The 22,227-nt window shown below is 53.2% G+C and overlaps 1 protein-coding gene across 1 annotated transcript in view; it reads right to left on the bottom strand.

Annotated features, from left to right (window-relative positions):
- Positions 1-22,227, bottom strand: part of CAMK2A (calcium/calmodulin-dependent protein kinase II alpha) — a 58,635-nt gene that overhangs the window by 7,254 nt on the left and 29,154 nt on the right. Inside the window, exons 7-14 of the mRNA XM_008565899.1 lie at positions 19,377-19,479; positions 17,958-18,041; positions 17,728-17,822; positions 16,599-16,721; positions 16,170-16,253; positions 14,590-14,632; positions 12,102-12,142; positions 6,328-6,376 (exon numbers count right to left, since the gene is read on the bottom strand). Of these exons, the coding sequence (XP_008564121.1) occupies positions 6,328-6,376; positions 12,102-12,142; positions 14,590-14,632; positions 16,170-16,253; positions 16,599-16,721; positions 17,728-17,822; positions 17,958-18,041; positions 19,377-19,479 (622 nt within the window). The remainder of the gene's footprint in view (positions 1-6,327; positions 6,377-12,101; positions 12,143-14,589; positions 14,633-16,169; positions 16,254-16,598; positions 16,722-17,727; positions 17,823-17,957; positions 18,042-19,376; positions 19,480-22,227) is intronic.

Below are 22,227 nucleotides of genomic sequence, written 5' to 3'. Positions count from 1 at the left end.
CTTGCTTTGTCCCATGAATCAAATGTGGCACTGTCACTAATAGCCATGAACCAGGAGATCCCCCATGTCTAAAACTGGAGCCACTAAAGAAAGTCTTAGGGCTCACTCATCCCTTGAGTCTGGGTGGGATTTGTGCTCCATTTGGGTGCCTGTAGGAATCAAGCACAGAGCGGTCCAGAACTTCCTAGGCATAAGGAATCCCAGTCGCTGAGATCTGGCCCTCCTCTCTCTGCCACCGAAACACCACAAGCAGCTGGTCTTTCCGGTAGAGAGTTAGAGGTCAGTTTTCTTATCAGATGTGTGATGTTCTGAGCCTCCGTTTTCCCATCTGTAAAATGGGGACCCACCTCTCATTCCTTCAGAGTTGACTATGTAGTGGAAAGAACCCAGGCTTTGGTCCCAGACAGGTCTTCATCTAAATTCTAGGGCAGGTCCTCATAAGCCATGCAGCTCTGGGCCACAGAGTCTGCAGGTCTGTCAGATGGAGGTGATAGTGTCCTCCTCTCAGGGTTGTTATGAGTTGGGGACGATGGGATGTACATGAAGGACGTGGCCCAAAGCCTGGCACATGGTAGGTGCATATCGTGAGGGCTGTATTCCTGCAGTCCCCAGGGCTGCCTTGTCTGCTCCTCACACATACCCTGGAAAGTAGGCAAGGCCAGCTCCCTGCATTTCCCACCTGAGGTGACCGAGCCTCAGTGATGAAGGAATCTGAAGCTAGGTGTCTTGGCTCCCAGCAGAACCTAACAGAAGCCTCGCTGGGTTTTTCAGGGCTGGCCTACTTTACCCCCTCCCCCAGGCTCATGCTTAGCTTCAAACCCAGCCAGCTCACTGGCCCCGGAGCAGTCCCAGGTGAGGTGGGAAACGCATTGCCCGGAGACAGAGACCAGGCCAGGCCTCAGCACTTCTCAGTCTGGGAGCCTGGGAGGGAGACCATGCCTGCTGTGGTGGGTATGCCCCTTTCCTCACCCCATGCCTGGGAGTGCATCTGAGATCCAGATGATGTAGAATCACATAACATTGGGCTAGAAGAACCCACGGAGGCCAGGGACTCAGCCCTCTTATCAAACTACTGGGGAAACTGAGGCCCAGTAAGGTGTTGTGTCTTGCCCAGGGACACAGAATATAGCAGGTACAGTCTGGCTCCCAGCCCGGGGCCTTCTCCACTAGACCGTGATGCCCCGACCTGACCCCTGTCATAATGCTAACCTCGCACAGTTGCTTGGCCTGTGTGCTTGTCCATTCTCCTGCTCAAATGTGAACTTTCAGCTTTCAGAGGCTGGGCCATGATTTCCCTCACCTCGCAGTGTCCTTGGAGCTTGGAACAAGCCTGCTTCTCCCTGCTCCCCTGGCCTTCATTACTGAATGAATGAAAGAATGAGCATGCCAGGTTTTGTGCTTGTGTTTAACCTGTGGAGTATCAAAGTCCCACAGCTCAACTTCACCTCCAGGTCACAGATGAGCACGTGGAAGGTGGGAGAAGCTAAATAATTTGCTCCCATGGAGCTGGGACACCAACCAGAGCTTGCAGCTCCAAAGTGCATCACACACTGCCCACACTTGTGCCCAGCACAGCCCTCGGCACATGGTGGGCACTGAGCAGTGTAGCAAGTGTCACCACAATAAACGGCTAGTTCTTTCTCTCCTGGCTCCAATCAGAGCAACCTGGGCTGGGAATGAGTCCATCTCTAGACCGTGGGAGCCACCCAGGTGCACAAGGCTTGTTGCCTCTCTCTCCGGGGCTTTGCCTGGGGCTGGGCAGAGGTGCCACTCAATACATCCATGTTGAGTGAGTGACTGAATGAGGGGATGGCTCCAAACCAGGGTCTGAGGCTACTATCTTTGCCCTGTCCCCTGGAATAGCCCAAGTTGCCTGGTAGCCTCTGTCCCTAGGAGCTCCAGAACCTGGCCTGTGAGTCAACTCTTCCTTCTTTCACAGAAGCTGGAGACTGAGGAAAGGAAGAACCCAGCCCTTTCAGTGTCCACTTACTTCTAGCTGCTCCTACGTGGGATCAGAGGTGACCACCCAAAGCAAATCCACGTGCTTCTGACAGGCCATGGGACCTGTGCCACCTCTCTTGCCTTCTCTGCATGGACTTTAAGACCCTTCCAGCTTGCCACTCCACAAACCTGTGCTTATTGTCCTGTCTCATGTGGGCTGCTTCTCACTGCCATCTCAAGGAGTCTAGCAAAGTAGTTGAGGGCATGGATTCTGGAGCCAGACTCCCTAGATTTGGTTTCTGGCTCTGCCACTTAATAGCTGTGTAACCTTGGGCAAGGTCCTTCCCTGTGCCTTGGTTTCCCCATATGTATAATGGATATACTACTAGTACTTACCTTATAAGGTTGTTCTGAGACTGAGTTAAGAATATATCAACAGAAATAGCTAATAAATATATGGTCGTCACCAAGAGTCAGCTGCTCTTCCAAGCTCTTTATATCAATTCACTTATGTAAATAATGATGCATTATGTTAATCATTTAGAGTAGTGCCTGGCACTCTATAAATAAGAGCTGTGATTATTATCATCTGGAAACTTCTAGATTGGAAGTTCCTCCTGAGGACAGCCTTGAGTCTCCAGCCAGGGCAGAAATGCTTCCCAGCAGGCCAATATGTGGTAGTTCAGTCTTGGTTGGAACCTTGGGGCTTGCAGCCTGCCGGGCAGCCAACTTCACTGTTGGACCCCTCTTGCTATTTGTATCTCCTTCTTTCAAGCTGGACTCTGTCCCCTTGAAACCCCCTAGGTATGGTTCTGGTCTTCTTTCAGCCTTCTGGGGCCCTGAAGTGGGCACCTGCTCTCTCAACCTCTATGCCCTCCCCCTAACCAGTCTTCTCTGTTCAGGGCTGAAGGCCTCCAGGATGTGGTTTCCAGGTCCTGACTCAAGCTGGCCATCTACTCCTCAAGGATCCTTGAGCTGCCTGGATACTTCTCTGGGTATGATCACAAAATCTCAGGTGTATCCTGAATAATTCAGAGTATCAGGTCTGGGATAGTATTGTCTATCCCCTCCCTAATTCTGGACACTATACCTCTATTAATGAAGCCTGAGGCAGTGCCTGATTTGGTTATGCCTCCAGCCACTCAGGACACCAAGTCTGCCAACAGTCAAAGCCTAGTGGGCAGGAATCACTTTAGCTTTGTTTTCTGGGACAAAAGATCTGGGGTCCTGGTACTTCTTAAATCTGGAGAAGTCCACTCTGGTCTGGGCCCTTTCCATGCCCTCAGTAGCCTCATTGCTGTGTAAAGGATTCATCCAACAGTTGCTTAGCTGCAACCTCTGGCATTTCTCATCTGCCAGGCTTTCGCTCAGACAATCCGGGACTGCTTCCCTACAGATGGGAGAGCTGAGGCCCCAGAGAGGTTAAGTCATTCTCTCAAGATCACACAGCATGCTGAGGCCAAGATAGGATCAGCATTCCTGACTGATATTTCCCAGAATGTCTCTGTCCAGCTTCTGAAGCAGCTCTTCAGGTTAGAGAGAAGATTAATTTTTCATGGAGCTGATCAGAAGGAGCTAGGCGAGCAGGGGGAAGCCTGGCAGAGCCTTGTGCCACTCAGAGAGCTAGAGGCTGCACATGAAGCCAGAGGTGCTCTGAAATATTAATGTCCCTTTCCTTCCTCAGGGGAAAATGTTCCCTGGAGGATGACATTTCTAATTAACTTTAATGTTAGGTCAGAGTCTACCCACCAGCTGCTATTCTCACTTAGTAAGAAGACTTAACAAATTAACACCAGAACATGGTTCTCTGGAAACTTTCTCTGAGGCCTGGAGAGGCTGGAGGAGACACAAGGGCTCCTCTCTCCTGCTAAACACATGGAAAAGCATGCGGCTGAGCCAGAGTCTCTTCCATCAGACATGGCCTCTGGGCTTTTCTAAATGTGGGGAACCAAGACAGGGAACAGGGTCCCAGTTCTGCTATTAACAAATCATACATGCCCTTCTCCTCTCTGGGCCTCAGATTCCCCTCTGTAAAGGGCACATAGGTAAACTACAAGACTTCACAAGTTGTCTTATCTTGATCCCTCTAAGCAGAGGATAATGATTGCAAATGTGGAGCCTCAAGGACCCAGCCCAAAGCCATTACCCCAGGTGGAAAATGTCTTTGATGGCTCCTATTTTACATGAATAGTGCATACCAATTTTGTATTGTTTTCTAAATATCTCTCTAACACATAAATTTGTCTTAAAATAATCTTTGAGTAGATCGCATAAATCTTTCGCCTTTTAAAATAATCTTTGAGTAAAACTGATCCTCCAAAAAAATGACACATGGCTTCCTGTCATTCAACTATGAACTTCAGTTTGAAAAAAATGAATTAAGATTATTAAACTGCTACCATGTGCCAAACACTATGCGTGCACGTTATACGTATCCTCTCATGTCATCTGCACAGCAGTCCTCTGAGGCTGGTACTATTCTCATCACCTCTTTACTGTTAAGGAAACTGAGGCTCAGAGAGGTTAAGTAAGCTGTACAAGGTCACCCAGCAAATGGACTGCAGTGAAGTACAGAGCCAAATCACCTGCAAGGTCCCCATCTGCTCTGAGGCCTGGATTACGAGGACATGTCATTTCCTCAGAATCCCACAGCCTGACTCTTACCACTGGGGCAGTGAGCCTCAAATATGGGGAATGTATTAGAAGTACCATGTCTTGACCCACCACAGACCTATGGAATTGGAACCCGCAGGGGCAGGGCCAGAGGGCCGGAAATATTGCTAGAAGATCAGACTTGTGGGACTCAGAATGCTGACTTGACCCTAATGGGGAACTCTTTTTCAAGATCACGTATTTTTAAATGTTGCCCCTGATGCCAACACAGAAGACTGATTTGCTCTAGTGCTAGTCTGTGGTGAGACAGTGCCCACCACCCCCCAAGCTGGGAATGACCAGAAAGGGACACACACAGGGTGGGACCCTCTTCCAGGGCACCCTGGCAGTGTCAGGTGGCAGTCATGGTGTTTGCGTTGTCAAAACTGCCTGAATCTCAATTATGCACAAATATTTATAGCATAATAAAGTGTTGTTTTTCCCATTATTATATCATTATATTATATACGATATTATTAATATTATTATATTATATTATATTGCTAGTGCAAAAGGTCTGCACTCCTGAAAAATGTCTACACTGGCACAGCTGAGTTCCCTCCAGCTCTATGGCCTTTTTCTTTATTTCAGAGACTCCCTGACACACGCCCAAGTGTGCAAATTCCTGAGCTCTCCAATCTCCTAGCCCTGGGGAACCAGGAGGGCTGGGTGCCCGGTGTGGGCAGAGCAGCAGGACACTGCTAATGCATTGAGGATTTGGTGTCCCTGAGCAGAAGTCAACACTTCCTGCTCCCTCCTACAAGCTCCACGTGCTCTTTCTGCACACCCAGGCCTCCAGAGTGGTGGTCACCAGCCAGGCTCTGGAGCCAGACTGCCTGGGTTCAGATCCTAACCCACCCTTACGAGCTATGGGACCTTGGGCCAATTTACCCAACCTCTCTGTCCTCTGTTTCCTCAGCTGTAGAATGGGCTTCATCATAGTACATACCTCATAGAGTTGGGTGGAGTTCCAGGAAGTTAGCCCAGACCAAGGACCCGGAGCAGGTTTAGTACATAGCCAATGTTCCATAAATAGCAGCCATTATTACAATCTGATCATGCTCCTCTGCGGTTTTGCTCCCTCATCCATCTGCAAGCTTTTGAGGACCGTCAGCCCCTAGCTATAGTGGCCCCTGCACTTTCAGTTGGTCTTAGACGGTGCTTCCTATACTCCAGCCAGTTGGACTTACTAAGTTTCTGCTCTCCCTTTCTTTACTATTATTACTTCATGTTCTTAAAATCAACTCACTTTAAAAAAAAAAAAACCCTCAAAAACCCTTATTTCAAAAGGAAATTTTAGGGTTGGCCAGTTAGCTCAGTTGGTTAGACCACAGTGCCAATAACACCAAGGTCAGGTCTGGGGTTTGGTCCCTGTACCAGCCAGCAAAAAAAAAAAAGAAAGAAAGAAAGAAAATTTATACTACTACATGTATACCATATCCATTTATGACTTGAATATGTTAAGTTGTTCTCTAATACACATTAAATAAATGTATTACCTCTAAAATAAGAAAAATCCATGTGCCACCAGTGGCTCTAGCATGCCACATGGGGAAACAGTGCCCACAGTGTACCCAGTTTACAAGGAACCAAAGCCAGGCTCTTCATAGAGGAGCAGGAAACAAGGTTGGCATCGGGGACCTTCCCAGCTAGCAGCTATCAGTGACAAGGTTCTGCCCTGCTGGTCCCAGGAGGTGTGGGGGCCCAGATGCCAAAGGCAAGGCCCCTCCCTACCTTTGGTGTCTTCATCCTCAATGGTGGTGTTGGTGCTCTCGGAAGATTCCTGCCAAAGAGAACACAGGAGGCGGTGAGATCCACCTGGCGACGGGGTGAGGTGTGGCCAGTCGGGGCTGCCCCAGCTGCCTGGTGACACGGCCGGTTTCTGTGCGCCTCACAGGCTCTGCCATCCGGACGCTGTGCTGCAAACCCTGCCGGACTCTCCTGCCTGAGGAGGGGAGGGCCTAGCTAAGCAGGTGGCTGGGGGCAGGGGTGGGATGAAGGGACGGCTGCAAGGAGAACCCTGGCCTTTCTGGAAGGGCTGAGGGGGGTTCCTGGGTCCTTTCTGCTCAAGGGGACCAAGAGAGGGTATGGAGGAGCAGAGAGATACCGTGGTAGCCACAGAGTGGGGAAGGAATACACACTGGCAGGAGAGGAAGAGAGAGAGAGGCAGGCCAAGTGGGAGAGAGGGTGGGCTTTTCAGAGGGGAGAAAAACCACACAGCTGAGTCAAACAGCGATGGAACCCGAAGAAGAAGGGCATGGGCCACCATGCCACCACTGGAGCCCTGGACAGAGGTGGCAGCAGGCCTGCAGAGCCTTGCACAAGCTCAAGAGGGGCCTCCATGGCATCCACTACTTTGGCCAAACCAAACCCCATCCTCGCCGCAACTGGCACAAACCAAGCCCTGAGATGAGTTCTAGAGCAGAGGGGTGGGGAGAAGCGAGAAGCCAAGGGGTGGACATGGGATGGGATTCAAATCCACCTTTGTTCCTGAGGGAGGTCTCAGGTCTGTGGTCAGCCTGCTGGCCTGGGCCGTGGAGTTAGAGGTGTCAACAGAAACACGCAAACAACACACACACACAACACACATATTGTCACACAAGGCACACGTACCAAGCACGCCCTGAGCACCCTCTCCCCGCCCCAGGTCCCCAGTGCAGCCTGCAGGCAGGAGGCAGGAGCAAGGGTTTGAGGCCCAGCATTACCGGCGTTTAGGAGACGGCAGACACTCACCATTAACTGAACGCTGGAACTGGACTTTCTTTTCTGGAAAAACAAGGAGAAGAGATGGGACAGGAAAAGACACAGCGTGAAAACGGCAGGGAGCAGAAGAACAACAGGGGAGGTTTGGAAGGAGGATGGGCCACAGGGGCATCCTCTGTGGTCCTTTGCCAGCTTGGTATTGGGATAAGTTGTCAGGGCCACCAGCAACAGCTAATCTGGCAGGCCAGTCCTCTCAGCCTGAAGTTCTGGGTCCTCATGCACAGCTGCCTGGGTCTAGCTAGCTAAGGGCCAAGCTCAAGGCCAAGCCTGCCTTGGAACAGGGCTGCCCACTGCCCCTAGCTCTGATGGGGGAAGCCGGTCCAGGCTCTTGGATACCAGTTGCCTAAGGCCTCCAGAATCCAATGCTCTTGAAGGACAAAAGGGTGCTCAGGCCTGGAGATGAGGCCCAATGTCTCCTCCTCGGCTCCCCATGCATCTCTGCTAAGAGGACCCCATTCCCATTGGAATGTCGTAATCACTTGGGAGACTTGTCAAAAATGTACAGAAATAGGTCCCCTCCGAGGAGTTTGATAACTAGGTCTGGGGTGGGGCCTGGCCATCTCCATTTTCAAGAATATCCCCAGGTGATTCCAAAGCAGGACCACGTGTGGGAGCCAGTCCTCTGAGGGGCCTTTGAAATCCTGCTTGCATTCATGACTCCCCAGTGACTGGCCTGTTCAGCTTCTTTATGCTAGCAGAGGAACTGAGGCAGCACCAGAAGTGAAGCTGAGTTTAGAACTTGAGTCTTCGGGCCCTGCCATTTGGCTCACTCCAGCATTTGGGGGATTTGCAGCATTCCCCGTATCGGCTATGGAACCAAGGGAAGGGGAGGGGAGGACAAGTGTTGATAGCTTCCCTCCCTCAACTGTCTGAGCCAGGAGTCTTAAAGACTCACATTCATAGAAGGTTGTAGGTCAAGAGGCCCAGAGAGGGACAGTGGACTGCCCAAGGTCTCTCAGCAAGGTCCTAGCAGAGCGGAGGCTGAGTGCGAGGCTCTCTCCTCTGCCCAGGCCTCCAGGCACAACAGACTGACCCCTCCTCAAAGGCTGGTCCTATTCTGATGCCCTTACATCTGAGAAGCCAGGAGGCCCTTCTCCCTGCTGCACCTTGGGGGTGGGTGCAAAGGATGGGTTTGGTATGCCCTCAGGGTAGGCCTTTGCCATGGGAGGTGCTGGATATTCCTTGAAAGTCTCAGGTCTGATTCTGGGCTTCCTGGCTCCAAAATCCAGTAAGCATCTGCAATGCCAGGAACCTGAGACCCTTTGCCCTCCATCCAGGGCCTCCACAGGCTGTGCATCTTCCCCAGCCGGGTTGGACAGTGTGAGTCCACAGCCAGCAGCCTGCAGTCAGCTCACTCCCCTCGCCTCTCCAGTCCTCTCCTGTCCTGTCCTATGCTGTCCTCTCCTCTCTCCTCCTAGTGTTGGCCTCACTCCCTGGCTGGAGCTGGGCCAGGCACGGTGTGTGTGAGGAAGGGGACAGGCCCACACAGCTGAGCTGTCAGCAGAAACCTGAGGAGCCGCGCAGGGGCCAGGAGGTTCCAGGCGGGACACGAGAAGGGAACACAGAGCAGAGACTGCATCAGATTCGAACGCACAGTGACAGGATGGGACATGGGGAGAGAGGTCATGACGGCACGGATGGGACACCAACAGGGGCAGTGAGTGAGGTTGAGGGGTGGGAGCAGTTGGCCCCTCCTCACAGAAGTCAGGCTGAGGGGTGGCCGGGAGAGGACATTGCTTCTTGCTGACAGAAAGGCTCAATTTCCCTGGGTCACAACGATGATGATACAAATAATCCCACGCTGACCAGCACTTTAGAGCTTGGTTTAAAAGGGACTTTCACCAAAAGTAGAGTCACATCTCCTAGAACCACATGGTCCTAAGGTTAGCAAGGATGGTAGAAACTGAGCATCGTTAAAGTTAGCCTTGGAAAAGCTTGAAAAGCCCATAAAGTACAGTACATTGTCATTCTCTGAAACTCTAGCCAGGCCGGCTTCTCCTCCAGTGTTGGCACCCACCACCGCCCTTTCCTTCACTTAGCCAGATGAACCTGCCATGTGTCTCTGGGGACCAAGTCGTAGGAATAATATGTATAGGTACTTTCCCCTTTGGCTGAATGTGTGACAGTTAAAGGACAAGATGATGTGGCTCCAACAGGCCACTCTGGGGGGGATCCTCTCGCCAGCTCCTTCACACCCAGTTGCTGTGCTCCCCTTGTGCAGATGACAGAACCATGACCTGGGTCCCTAAGGGAAGGAACAGTAGAGCCCAGACTCAGGCCCAGGGCTTCTTGACTTGAGGTCCACTTTCACTCATACTGAAAACACAACTGGACCCCTGGCCCCTGCTGTTCTCCCTGCTCCTTCAGGGAGCGACATATGGCAGGCTAGGCTCCCCAGATCCTCCTGGGTTACTCTTACTTGTAGCTGAATTCCCTCCCTCCCCCAACCCGAGGGAGGGAAGGAGGCTGAGCTACAAAGAGACGGCCGGCCAGAAATGGCCTTTGAGTTCCTCTTCATCCACACCCAGGCCACCCTGAGAAGTTGCTCAGGGAGTGTCCTGTGCTACAGAAAGCAGTGACACTTTGATCAGCTGTGCCTGCAGGAAAGCCCGGCAGTGACCAGCAGAGTGCCACCGTGCTATGAGCTGTCTTTGCCCTCTGATAGCCTTTGCCTCCTGGCCTTGCCGAGAGGAGCCAGACTAGAGCTTCATCCCATACCCTCAGGAGTTTCCTCTTGACCCCACACCCAGTGGCTCTTCATCGGCCTTTCCCAGGCCCATACCCAAGAGCAGACTGACCAGCCTCTCCCTCTGCTGCCTCCCCCTTCACTAGCCCTGGCCAGAACCCACCAGTGCCTGTGAGCCCTGCTTCTTCATCCCCCAAGTGGGGGCCAGGGAGACAGCTTTCTCTAGGGGGCCCAGCACCCCCAGCTCAGCGTCTACATAGTGGTGTCAGGGAGGGTCCCAGTGTACACTCCTTCATCACTCTTTCAGATTGGGAGGGGGGTTGGCTCAGGAGTGATCCAAAACAACAGGCAAGCCAAAACTGGATGCCGGATTCCATTATGGGATTTGGGATGGGTGCAGGTCAACTTTATAAATTGGGTTGGCTTTAGATTCATGGTTTCCAAACATTTTCTTGAGCAAGCTGTTTTCAAGAGAAGTGTTACCCAAAAGAGTAAGATAATACGGACTAGCACCTGATGAGTACGTATCTCACACCTCTCCCTCCAAAGTCTCACTATGCTAAACTCTCAATACACATCATATTAGTTAATCCTCAAAAATAGCCCAAGGTGGTGGGAACCCTTCAACCTCGTTGCATGAATGGGGAAACACTGGGCTCAGGGAATTTACATAACTAGCCACGGTCTAGCTGCTGGTAAACCCACCAGAACATGAAGCCATTCTGGGAGAAGCGGGCATGAGAAGCCCAGAACCTTATGAACTCCGTCTCCCTCTCTAATCCCACTCCACCCCGTCTGCTGCCGGACGTGCCTCCTGGAACCTTTGGGCTCAAAGAGTTCAGTCTGAAAACCACTGACTTTGACTAATAACCAAATAAGTATGTACTCGAGCACCCAAGGTGAGGAAGGAGGGTAATTAGATAGGATTTTGTTGCATTTTTGTTGGTCTGTTTTGTTTTTTTTTGGCAGCTGGCCAGTACAGGGATCCGAACCCTTGACCTTGGTGTTACAAGGCAGCACTCTCACCAACTGAGCTAACCGGCAGCTCTGCTTGTCTGTTTTTAGAGCTGAAATCTTAGAAATGACCATCAAGTTCACACATTATACCTATGGGGAAACTCAAGCCAGGAGAAGGCTAAGGGCAGAGGGGAAGCCTGATCCTGGCCTCAGACATACAGCCCAGACCGTCCCCCTTCCATGCAATCCCTTACAAAGGCCAGCAGCCTGAGACCATAAACAACACTATAAACCAAGCCATGAAGCCACCAGCACACCTGGGTGGCTATGTGAACACAGCATCCCACACCTTCCAATGTCCTAGACACGGCTCAGCCCTGGGGCCCTGGCAAGGCAGGGCTCTGAGCCCAGAAAAAGGCAGGGTCTCAAGAGAGGAGAACCCACAAGGTGATCAGGTGACAGGAGAGGAGGGGGCTGCAGAGAGCAGGGGGACCAGGCCCCAGAGAACAGAGGGAGAAGAGAGAAGAGACGGGAAGGAGGGCCAGAGGGCATAGAGGGAAGTAGCTCGGGCATCAGGGGTGGGGACAGGGGGCAGGCCCGTGAGGGGCGGAGGGGTTATGGCACTGAACCAGAGGGCCTTGGTCAGGGGAATGGCTGTCCATCCTCCACAGGCTTTCTCGGTTGGACTAGGGGGTACAGCAGATCAGGGGCCATTCCGGTCCACCCACGCTCGGGAGAGGGGAAGTCCCCTCATGACCATATCTGTCCCTTCCTTACATCCTCTTGCTCGCCAGTTCTCCAGACCCGGAAAACCATAGACATCTCCTGACCTGCCCGCTCTCTTGTGCCCGCCCCAACCCCAGGCCACCCGCCTCTCCCCCTCTCCTTCAATTCCCACCCCCTTCTGCCCCCACCAATCATGGTAAGAGGGTGGGCACCGAAGCCCAGTTCTGCGGGTCTGGGGACAGCCTGGCCACAGATGTGACCCATGTCTGCCCAGAATACCATCAGCAAGGGCTGGGTCTTGCTCCAGGCCTGAAAACTGGTCCCAGTGGCGGACGTGCTGCCACAGGCAGGCCCCACCAGGCTTCTGGGGGCTTACCTTTACACCATCGTTCTTCTTGTTTCCCCCACTCTTCCCTCCTGTGGAGGAGAGAAAGTAGAGGGTTAACAACACCAGGCAGGGCACCAGGGCCCACAGGGTGAGGAACAGCAGCATCCACGGGCTGGCAGAGCGGCCGGTTCAGCAGTCCTGGGGAGACTTCCTCCTCCTTCACCCTCTTCGGCCGCCCAGGGACTGTCAGCTGCCCACCGGGTGGGCCTGGGCTCTCCAGTTCTCAGCAATCTCAAGCATAGTCCTCTGGCTTCATGGGTTGAGGGAGGTGTCCAATGTGTCCCGGGACCATGGAGGTGCTGTTTCAGCCTGGGGATTCCCTCTGGATCCTGGTCACCACCGTGCTGGTGGTGGCCAACCCTGAGGCCCAGCTGCCTGGCCTGGGGCTGGACGCTCCCTCCCTGCCCTGGTCCGCTCTAATTTTAGCCCCATGCTGCTGCGGAGGTCATGTGTCAGCCCTGCCTACTCACTCTGGACAGCTGCAGGCTGCGTTTTGCCGGTGACAAGAAGCAGATGCCCCTGCTGGGCCCACCCCTGCCAGAGCACCCATCCCTTGCCTCTCTCTTCAGGCAGCGTAGGCCTCCCAACCTCAGACTCCAGAGCCCCACGCTGGAGCTGGCTGTGTCCCTGGCATCAGGGAAAAGCAAGGCAACAGCTCTCAGGGAGGCATCCACCTCTCTCATTTCTCTTTCCCTCTCTCCTCACCTCCTGGCCAGGGTCCTGGGAGTGGACATCAGCCAGGAAATGGCACGAATGGCGTGAAGGTCTGGCATCCATTGCTTCAGACCTTAAGCAAATGCCTTAAACGACACGGGGTATCTACAAAGTGCTTGGCATAGCACTTGACCTGTATGCAGTAGATACTCAGTAAATGGTACCCGTAAGTCCTTCTCATGGTTGCATGCATAGGGTGAACTGGGAGGGGGGCAGTGGTACAAGGCATGGACACCCCAGGGGCTGTGAGATGGGGCTCACAGCCGGTTTGGCTTCTGAGCCACCCCACATGTCCACCTATGACCCCTTCCATGTTCTCATCCAAACTTTCCTGCTTGCAGATCAAGGGGCAGGGGCACCTCTGGCTGTCCATGCTCCACAGGTTTTGGGGGTTGCACTAGGGAATACGGGGGGTAGGGGGAGGGCTTGCCCCTCCAGCCTCAAGGAGGGTGGCTCCCCTCAGCTCCAGCCCACTATTCCAGGATTGAGGGTCCAGTGAGACCATAGATTCTGATTTTCAAGAGACAATAGAAATCTGGGGTTTTCTACGAAATTTCCTGATTTTAAGTGCTAGGAATCCATTCCAAAAAAAAATTTTAAACCACATGTCTCCGCAAAGCACATCTAGAGATTGAATCCAAGCCAGGGGCCACCATTTTGTGAGCTCTGGATTAGAGTTCTCTAGGGTGCCTCAGTTGTTAAAAAAAGATTCTGACTGTCCGGGTAGCTCATCTTTCAGTTTAAGGAACTGCAGGATCCTTGCCTGGGGAGAGGGTGGGAAGGCAGTTCAGAGTGGTGGAAAAGCCAAGTCTGAAGTTCTAGTACGTTCCCACCTCTGGATCTGTTCTTTCCAGCCAGTTACACGGGCAGGTGGTCCCTCTTGTGGAGCTGGGACTGCACCATTCTCAGAGCCGCCCCCTTCTATGGTGCTGGCCCCAGCCCCAGCCAGAGGGCCCCTCGGGTGAGCTTTGCTATATCTTACCTGTTGCCCCATCAGCCATCCCAGGCTCCCCAGAGACAAGCCTCTGGTGGGCACTGGCCCAGCACTCTCCATTGTGCCAAGAGGAGCTCCTCGCTAAACCCTGACAATAATCCCTTCCCCTTCTCTCTTTGGGGCCACATGCCACAAGTAATTGGGCAATCCTGCCTTAACCAGCCCAGCTTTGGCCATGGGCCTGGGAAGCTCTGGCACTGGACTCCGGATGACCCCACCCGGTATAGGGCACTTGCTCTGGGGCTGGTCAAACCTGCACTGAGTGAGGGCTCAGCCTCCCTTGAGCTATGTGGACTGGGGTGTGTCAGAGCTCATCTCCCTGAGTTTTCACTTCCTCATCCAGAAAAGAGGGGTTGCAGCAGCCCCCACTGCCTTGTCATGAAGGCCACCTGAGTGGAAGCATGGGGACTGCTTAGTACAGGGCTCTAATAATGGTGGGACAATGTTGTTACTCCCTGGGCCTGGCTCTGACCCACCTGGACCTGAACCCTGAACATTCCAGAAGTCTTCCCCTCTGCATGGCCCATAGTGCTGCTGCGAGGCAGGGGAGGCAGACTAAACCACTCATTGGTCCTGGTGGGCCCTTGGCTTGCTGACCACTTCTGGGTACAGGTTTGTGGCAGGTGAGCTAAGCCCCCAGTCATGGGATCCTCTGCCGTCCCCTCTCTCCTCAGGCCCCCAGCCTGGTGCACCCAAATATCTGACAGGACAATGCCCCCAGCAGACCATTTCAGGGTATATTGGGGACTCTGAGGTCCCACCACCTACCAGAGAAGTTCCTGGTGGCCAGCATAGTGGTGAGAATGGCTCCCTGCAACAGATAAGAGGAGGGGAAGTGGAAGAGGAGGCCGGAGGTGAGGGGACAGGAGAGACAGAGAAACAGGAGGCAAATGGGGAAGGGAAGGCAGGTGCTTCATTCAGAAGTGAGGCCGACACCTCTACCCCTGCCTCGCCATTTGTCCCCAACCCCACCACATAGCCCAGAGCCCTGGAGCACCCAGGATGAGCTAGTCTTTAGCTGACACAGCTCCTGGGACAGGGACATCCTAGGAGCAGATATTAATAGGTCTGCAGCCTGGCCAGCCAAAGCTGATGGACTTGAGGACACCTACTAGCAGGGGCTCCTAAAGGCCATGAAAGTTTCCTGCCTGGGCAAGGGTGGCAGACCTTATGTCCCTTGCCCCCTCACTTCTCAGTCTTCTGCTCGGGTCTGCAAGCACCTTGCTCCAGGACTAGTTCGTCCCTCCATGCCCCGTGGGCTCAGAACCCTGGAGGATTCTCAGCGTGGAGAAACCTCTTCTGTCAACGAGAAGGCTGGGGCATAATGGTCCTTCTGGTTCTGACACTGATTTGGACCTCACTTGGACATTCTCTCAATCTGACAGTCTGATGTTAAGAATCCCTGATTCTTATTTTGAGACTTTGGAAGGCTCCCGCTGCAGGGTGGGGGTGGGACTCGGTTCTTCTGGCGCCATGCCGGCCATCACTCCCCTGCTGATGTCCCCATCCTAAGCCACCATTCCAGGCCTGGGAACAGAAGGTGAGGAGGTTCCAAATGAGCAGAGGACTTGCATCTGTCCCTCAGTGTCCCCGGCGTGCTGATGGCTCCTCTGTCCTGACCAGCAGGGGGCCCCTCCTTGCCCACCAAGGGCTAGGCCAAGAGATGTCACAGTCCTGAGAGCACACAAGATCCGCTGAGAGGCCACAGCTCAGGGCCTACCTGGGTCCTATTGTGGCTTCCTCGGAGACACGACCACTGTCTGAGTGTCTCAGCCATTCATCCCCAGCTCTTAGCAGCTGGGGCCTCTCACACACCAGGGTCACATCTCACCCCCAGAAGCTCTCCCCAGCCACACCACACCACCTGTGGTCCCCCTGAGGGGTTGTGCTCACACTTCCAAACTTCTGCACGGCCGTTCACTCTGCCTGGAACATCTTCCCATTCTGACTCTGCATTTGGCTAATATCTGCTCATCCTTCAGGGTCTCAGCTTAATCGCCACTGGCTCCAGGAAGGCTTCCTGGGATCCTTCCCTGATCCTTCCAGACCTGGGAATGCCTCCGTCCTGCTCTGTATTCACACCACCCAGGCACAGCACTCACCATGCCCCGAATGTTCTGGTTGTTTGTCTGTCCTCTCTGCTAGGCTGAGAGCTCAGGCAGGGTGGGGAGGGGTTTAATTCACTGCTCACTCCCCAAAGCCCAGCCCACTGCTCAGCGTGCAGTAGGTGCTCAATAGATGCTTGTTGAGTCAATGGAGGAAAGAACTAGTGAGTGAGTCTCGGTCTCTGTGGAGTCCCAGGCCGAGTCACTCCCATGTATAGGGCACGGAGGGTGAAGACCTGTTACCTTCAGTTTTCTCCTGGCATTGAACTTCTTCAGGCAGTCCACGGTCTCCTGTCTGTGCATGCAGGAGGCCACGGTGGATCGGTGCTAGAGGGAGTGAGGGAGAAGTCAGTGGGTGGAAGGTGGGAAGGAAGACAGGCCTACGCAGGGGTCCCTCAGCAGGGCGTCTTAATGCAGGTGTGGCTGGCATCTCTGTCCTGGGGCAATGTTGCAGGGTGCTTAGGACCCCTGCATCAGACATTCAATGCCAGTAGCACCCTTAGTCATGATGCCAACCCAGAACACCCCTTGTTGAGAACCACAGCAGGGTCAGTCTCTTGGACTAAGCCCCCTTGGCTCCATGTTGGGGCTGAGGGGCCAGGGGCAGAGCCAGGACTCTGTGGGGACTTAGATCTTGAGGTCCTGGGAGGGGCCCTGCTGAGGAAGGCTCACCGAGATCCAAGGGTGCTTAAGGGCCTCGGCAGCTGTGATGCGTTTGGATGGGTTGATGGTCAGCATCTTGTTGATCAGATCCTTGGCTTCTGGGGTAACGGTGTCCCATTCTGGTGATGGGAACTGGAAGGGGCAGAGGGGCCAGGTTTGCCCAGACTGCCCCAGGCCACCCCTGCGATCCCCCAGCCCCTGACTGGCAGGGGAGCAGGCAGGGGTCCTACTGCCCATCCACTTGGGCATCCATAACCAGAACGAGTTGGGGCTCCTCTGGGTCAGGGAAGGACAGTGTCCCTGATCCTAGGACAAAGTCAGAATATGGTCAGAGGGAAAGGGTACCTCCCTCTGTCTTTCTGTGGCTGTGGCTGATTTGGAGAATGGGAGGCCAGTGGATTTAGCCCAAACTTAAGAATCAGAAGGCCTGGATTCAAGTCCTGGCTCTGCCTCCCTGGCTGTGTGACCTGGGCAAGTCATGTGACCCCTCAAGCTATCTCTAGAGATGTTGTGAGGATTAAATGTAATATAAAACACATGGCACACAGCTTGATAGATATCAGCCTTGCAGAATAGCTTGGACACTACATCCAGACTACCTGGGTTCATATCCCAGCTCTACCATTTCTTAGCTATGTGATCTGGGCAGTTACTTAATCTCTCTGTGCCTCAGTTTTCCTATCTGTAAAATGGGGATAACAGCATATATGTTATAGATTAGTGAGAGGGTTAAATGTAATAACATATGTAAAACATTCTAGAGTGCTATAGAAGTGTTAGCTATTATTATTATTTATATACGTAAGAGAGAAAGAGATAAAATCTGGCTCCAGGGGCTTGCCTCTCCCCCACTCATCACCCTACTTGGTGCTGCTTCTATCCTCTGGGGCCCTACAGGATAAATCCCATCACTTTGATCCCCTAATCCTTAGGCACAGCGTGGTCATTGCCTGGCCCTGGTCAGTCTTCAAGCTCCCCTGCGGTCATCCCCTGCCCCAGAACTAGATAGTGGCAGGTACTTAAGTGGCCTAGGAAGGTGGGAGGGAGGTATCTTCAGATCTCCAATCTCACTGGGCTTTGGCTTTCACTGGAAGGGGACCAGAGGATGACGGGAGCTGGAGAGAGGAGCAACACTCACATCATAGGCGCCGGCTTTGATCTGCTGGTACAGGCGGTGCTGGTCCTCATCCCAGAACGGGGGGTACCCAACCAGCAGGATGTAGAGGATGACACCTGGGGAGAGGACCAGGAGAACCTTCAAGCTCCTGTGGACAGGAGAGATGCGGGAGGGGGAGTGATGGGAAGGGAGAGAGGGGGGCCCAGAAGCGGGGACAGCTGGGGGACAGAAGGGCCTTTGGATGAACTCACCACAGGCCCACAGGTCCACAGGCTTCCCATATGGGTCCTTCCGCAGCACTTCTGGGGAAAGGTATCCAGGTGTCCCTGCGAACCCTGTTCCCCAGACACACAGACAGGCAGACATACACACAGAGGTTGGCACGTGAATAACCTGCAGCAAGATCCTGCTGGGAGAGATGAGGGTTGCCCTGGAGCTGGAGAAAACAGCCCCTGCCTCCAGAGCATGGGTTTGCATTGTGCAATCCCAGTGGGCCGAGGGCATAAGCCTGGCCTGCTAAGCCAGCAAAGCCTCCAGACCAGGTTGACAAGTACAGAGCACATGTGTCACTGCTGCCCACTCCAGAGCCTATGGCAGACAGCAATAATCAACCACAGATCTCCTTCCCACTGGGTCCTGACTCAGGGTCATGAACTTCCCAACACAACCCTCCCAGCACCCACTGCTAACCAACTGCTAGTGGCCCTCAAGATGAAATGTACTTGCCATGTCAGCTCCAGGCTGAGAGCTAAACCCGTGTCCACTCCCCACTCCCTGTAGGAGATGGTCATGGGATGTCAGGAGGTCTGTTCCTAACTCTGGCTTTGGCCCTAAGTCCCTTGGGTAAGTCTCTTTACCTTCTAGGCCTCAGTTTCCTCATCTGTCAAATGAGGGATTAGGGCTTCCTATCTTAATACCTTCCAGTGTTGTTGAGAGGATCAATTAAAATAATGGATGCCCAAAGTATTCTAACAAGTAATTATAAGAATAATTTCCAGTTACTGAGTGTATATGCTAAGCATTGGGCTGAGCACCTTACATGCCTGGTCTCATTTAATTCTCAGACAGCCCTTAGGACCATGCTATTATTATCCCCATTTTACAGATGAGGAAATGAAGGCTCAGAGAGGTGAAATGACTCACTCACAGTCACACACCTTGTAAGTAGCAGAGTCAGGATTTAAACACGGAGCTCTGATTCTTTACCACTGATCATTATCGCCCACTAAAAACTACCCCCAGATAGGTGAAAGGGACCCAGTTGTACCAAAATCTCAGAGCGTGTGGGATCATCTGAGCCTAAGTCCTGGCTCTATCCCTTTTATGCTCCCTTGACCTTTCCCAAATTTCTTTGCCTCTGTTTACTCATCTGTGATACCAAGATAACAATCTCTAGCACCCAGGCTGTTCAGAGAACCTCACAGAAGCTCCTGGCCAGCAGCGAAGGTGAGTGCTCCTATGAAAAGCAGTGGTACTGTTTCAACGTTAACTGTGCCCCTGTGCCTGGCCCCCACGGGATGAGCACCATGCACTGGCTCAGAGGCGAGGTGGGGTGGGATATCTGCTCCCTGAGCCCTGGCTGGCCCACCCTCACTCGGGCAGAGGATCCCAGGAGGCTGACGTGTCACACAAAGGCTGCCCTAACACCCCGCCAGCCTGCCCCCACTCACCAAACCATGCCTGCTGCTCCCCCTCCACCTCTATGGCCAGGCCAAAGTCGGCCAGCTTCACCGCGGCACCCTTGAGCTTGGAGGCCAGCAACAAATTCTCCGGCTTCCCAGGACCAGAGAAGAGGGAGAAAGAGGAAGAGAGGGCCAAGAAACATCAGCAGATTCAGAATCTCACCTGTGTGGACGCAAGTGGCTAGAAAATCCAGGGCCCACCTTCCCCCACCTCCAGCCTGGCCACAGAATTCTAAGCTTCAGGGGACTGTCCTACAGCAGGATATCCTTCTTCTACAACAGAAAGACCTCTCCTCCAGTAGCCACCCCACTCTCCCCTCCCCTCAGGGTCTGCAGCTGGGGCTGAGGCCACGGGCCAGGATGAGGGTGATACAGCCACCACTGCAATTAGGAAGAAGCAGCATTTATTGAGCCCCTACTATGTCCCAGCCACGGGGCAGAGTGTTTTGTGTGCACCCTCTCTTTATCATCTCAACAACCCTTTGTGGTAAGTGTCATCATCCCCATTTTCTACAGTGGCTTTCTTATGTCCTTGAAATAGTCCGGCTTGTTCAGGCCCCAGGGCCTTTGCACTTCTTGTCACCCATGCCTGATTTGCTCTCCCCTAAGCTTCACAGGGCTGGCCCCTTCTCTTACCCTCATGACACCCCTTCCTAGAGGCCCTCCATGCTACTCTATCTAGTCTATCTAGAGGCTGAGCCCTCAGGCACCCTCTGCCTTAGCTCCTGTTGCTACCTTCATAAATCTCATCATAATCTGTAATGTTTTCCCGTCTGTCTATGTGCTTGTTCATTATCTGTCACCCCTGCGGAATGTGAGTTCCTTATCTGTCCTGTCCACCACTGTATCACCAGCACCTAGGACATAGCGGGGGGCGGGCTACATAGTAGGCACTTAATAAGTATTTGTCATATGTATAAAAAGGATGAAACTGAGACTCAGAGAGGTTAAATGTCTTGACCAAGATCACACAGCTGGCAAGTGAGGGCCAGAACTTAGGCAAAGTCTGACTCCATCTTAATTAACCACTAGGCTGAAAGATGGTGGGGTTTGTACGTGGGACCAGCAACTGACCTAGGGAAGGGCCCACACCTGGCCTCTGGGGCGTCGAGGCTCTTGCCTTTCACTGTCTCAGGGATCCAGGATTCCTCCACTTCCTGCTGGTCCACCTCCACCTTGGCAGTCAGGACAGAGCTAAGAGCATGGGCTGGGCACTTAGATAGCCTGGCTTCTGATCCCAGCATGGCCACTTCTTGCTGTGGAACTTGGGCAAATTATTTCCTTCCTGTGAGCTTTAGCTTCCTCTCAGAAAATGGGGATAATACCTACCTGATGGGGTGGTGTATGGATTAATTGAGATAATCCATGTAAAGCACTTAGCAGTGGCTTACAGTAAGTGCTTGATAAAAATTAGTACTCATATTTCTGCTTGAAGAGGGGCTCAGAGTCTCTGGAGAGAGTTGGTTTCCAGTCCTCCAATCCCCTTTCCCACTGGGACTTCTGAGGGGTCCCGCCTCTGACCTTTAACTGTCCAAAGCTAGGCTGGACCCAAGCTAATACAGCTCCCCCTGCTTGGCTCATGAAGGCCTCCACATCCTCTGGGGACTGCGTTCCCAGCATGTCCTGGGTCTCGGTAGCCGTCCTGCCCTGATTTGATGAATGTGCTGCTAATTAGTGTATCCAGAGTGGCCTAAATTTGGGCTGCCTCTCCTCCTTCCTCCTTCTGTGCAGGGGCTGCAGCTATAATGGGAACAGGCCCTCAGGGAGAACCACCCTGATGTCTGGCTGGAGACCCTCTTCAAGTGCACAATTGCCTGTGGGCCTAGACCCAGCCATAGGGAGCTCACCTGGGGCTAAGGTGAGAAGACGGGACCGCCCAAGTCAATTGGAGTTGGTCAGAGGTTCTGTTCAGAGCATTGTGCCCAAAACAGACCTGGACCAACTGGAACATTCCCAGGGTTGGGGGATGCCCAGGATGAGGAGGGCCTGGAAGTCACATTCTGGGTGGGAATAGGGGAGGATGGCCTGCAGAAGAATTAGGAGATACAACAAGCTGCCCAAGTCCCTCAGGCCTGTTCTGAGCTCAAGGCTTGGTCTCTGTGTGGTTCCAAAGGGCAGAACTGGGGTTCAGGGTGAAGACCCCCCCCAGCAAGAAAGAGCAAAAGAGCGTTCTCTACTAGTGCAAGGGGCTTCCGCATGGGAAGAGAGTTCATTGTCACTGAAGACCAAAAAGCAGAGGTTCAATGGACAGCTGGCAGGGTTACCCTAAAAGGGACTGCTGCAGAAGCAGGAGCTGGATTGAGTGGCTTTTTGGTACCAGACCCCTGAGGTCACAGGATCTGGTGTATGAAGGCCAGAGCTCCCTCATCTTAGCTCAGACACAATTGAACTGCATATCCTTAGGCAAATCCCTTGGACTCTTTAGGCCTTAGTTTCCTGCTCTGCAAAACAGGGATGATGTGAGCTATCAGCCACTGACGCCATGAGGCGCCACTGAGGAGACCCATGAAGTCTGTGCTTACAAGGCAAGGCTATGTGGCTGGTGCCAACCTGGACTCCACACCTGCTTAGTCCTGTCAATTTCCTTCTTCAGGTAGGAAGATGGGGGACCCAAATCCTGCTTTCTTCTCCCCTGGCCTGCCAGAGACCCGGGAACAAGAGGAACAAGGCGTCTGTATTCCAGGCACTGTGCTATCTCATCTGACAACCTTACCAACCCCATTGCAGAGGTTGCTATGGCAACCTCCATTGTAAAGAATCTGAGGCTGGGGAGGTCGAGATCATCGAGCCCATGCAGCCAGGAAGTGGCCTAGTTGGGACTAAACCCAGCCTACCTTCT

Source organism: Galeopterus variegatus, unplaced genomic scaffold (assembly GCF_000696425.1).
Source record: "Galeopterus variegatus unplaced genomic scaffold, G_variegatus-3.0.2 Scaffold212, whole genome shotgun sequence".
Taxonomy (NCBI): domain Eukaryota; kingdom Metazoa; phylum Chordata; class Mammalia; order Dermoptera; family Cynocephalidae; genus Galeopterus; species Galeopterus variegatus.
Note: the sequence above shows the minus strand (reverse complement) of the source record. Positions and strands in the feature narration are given on the sequence as shown.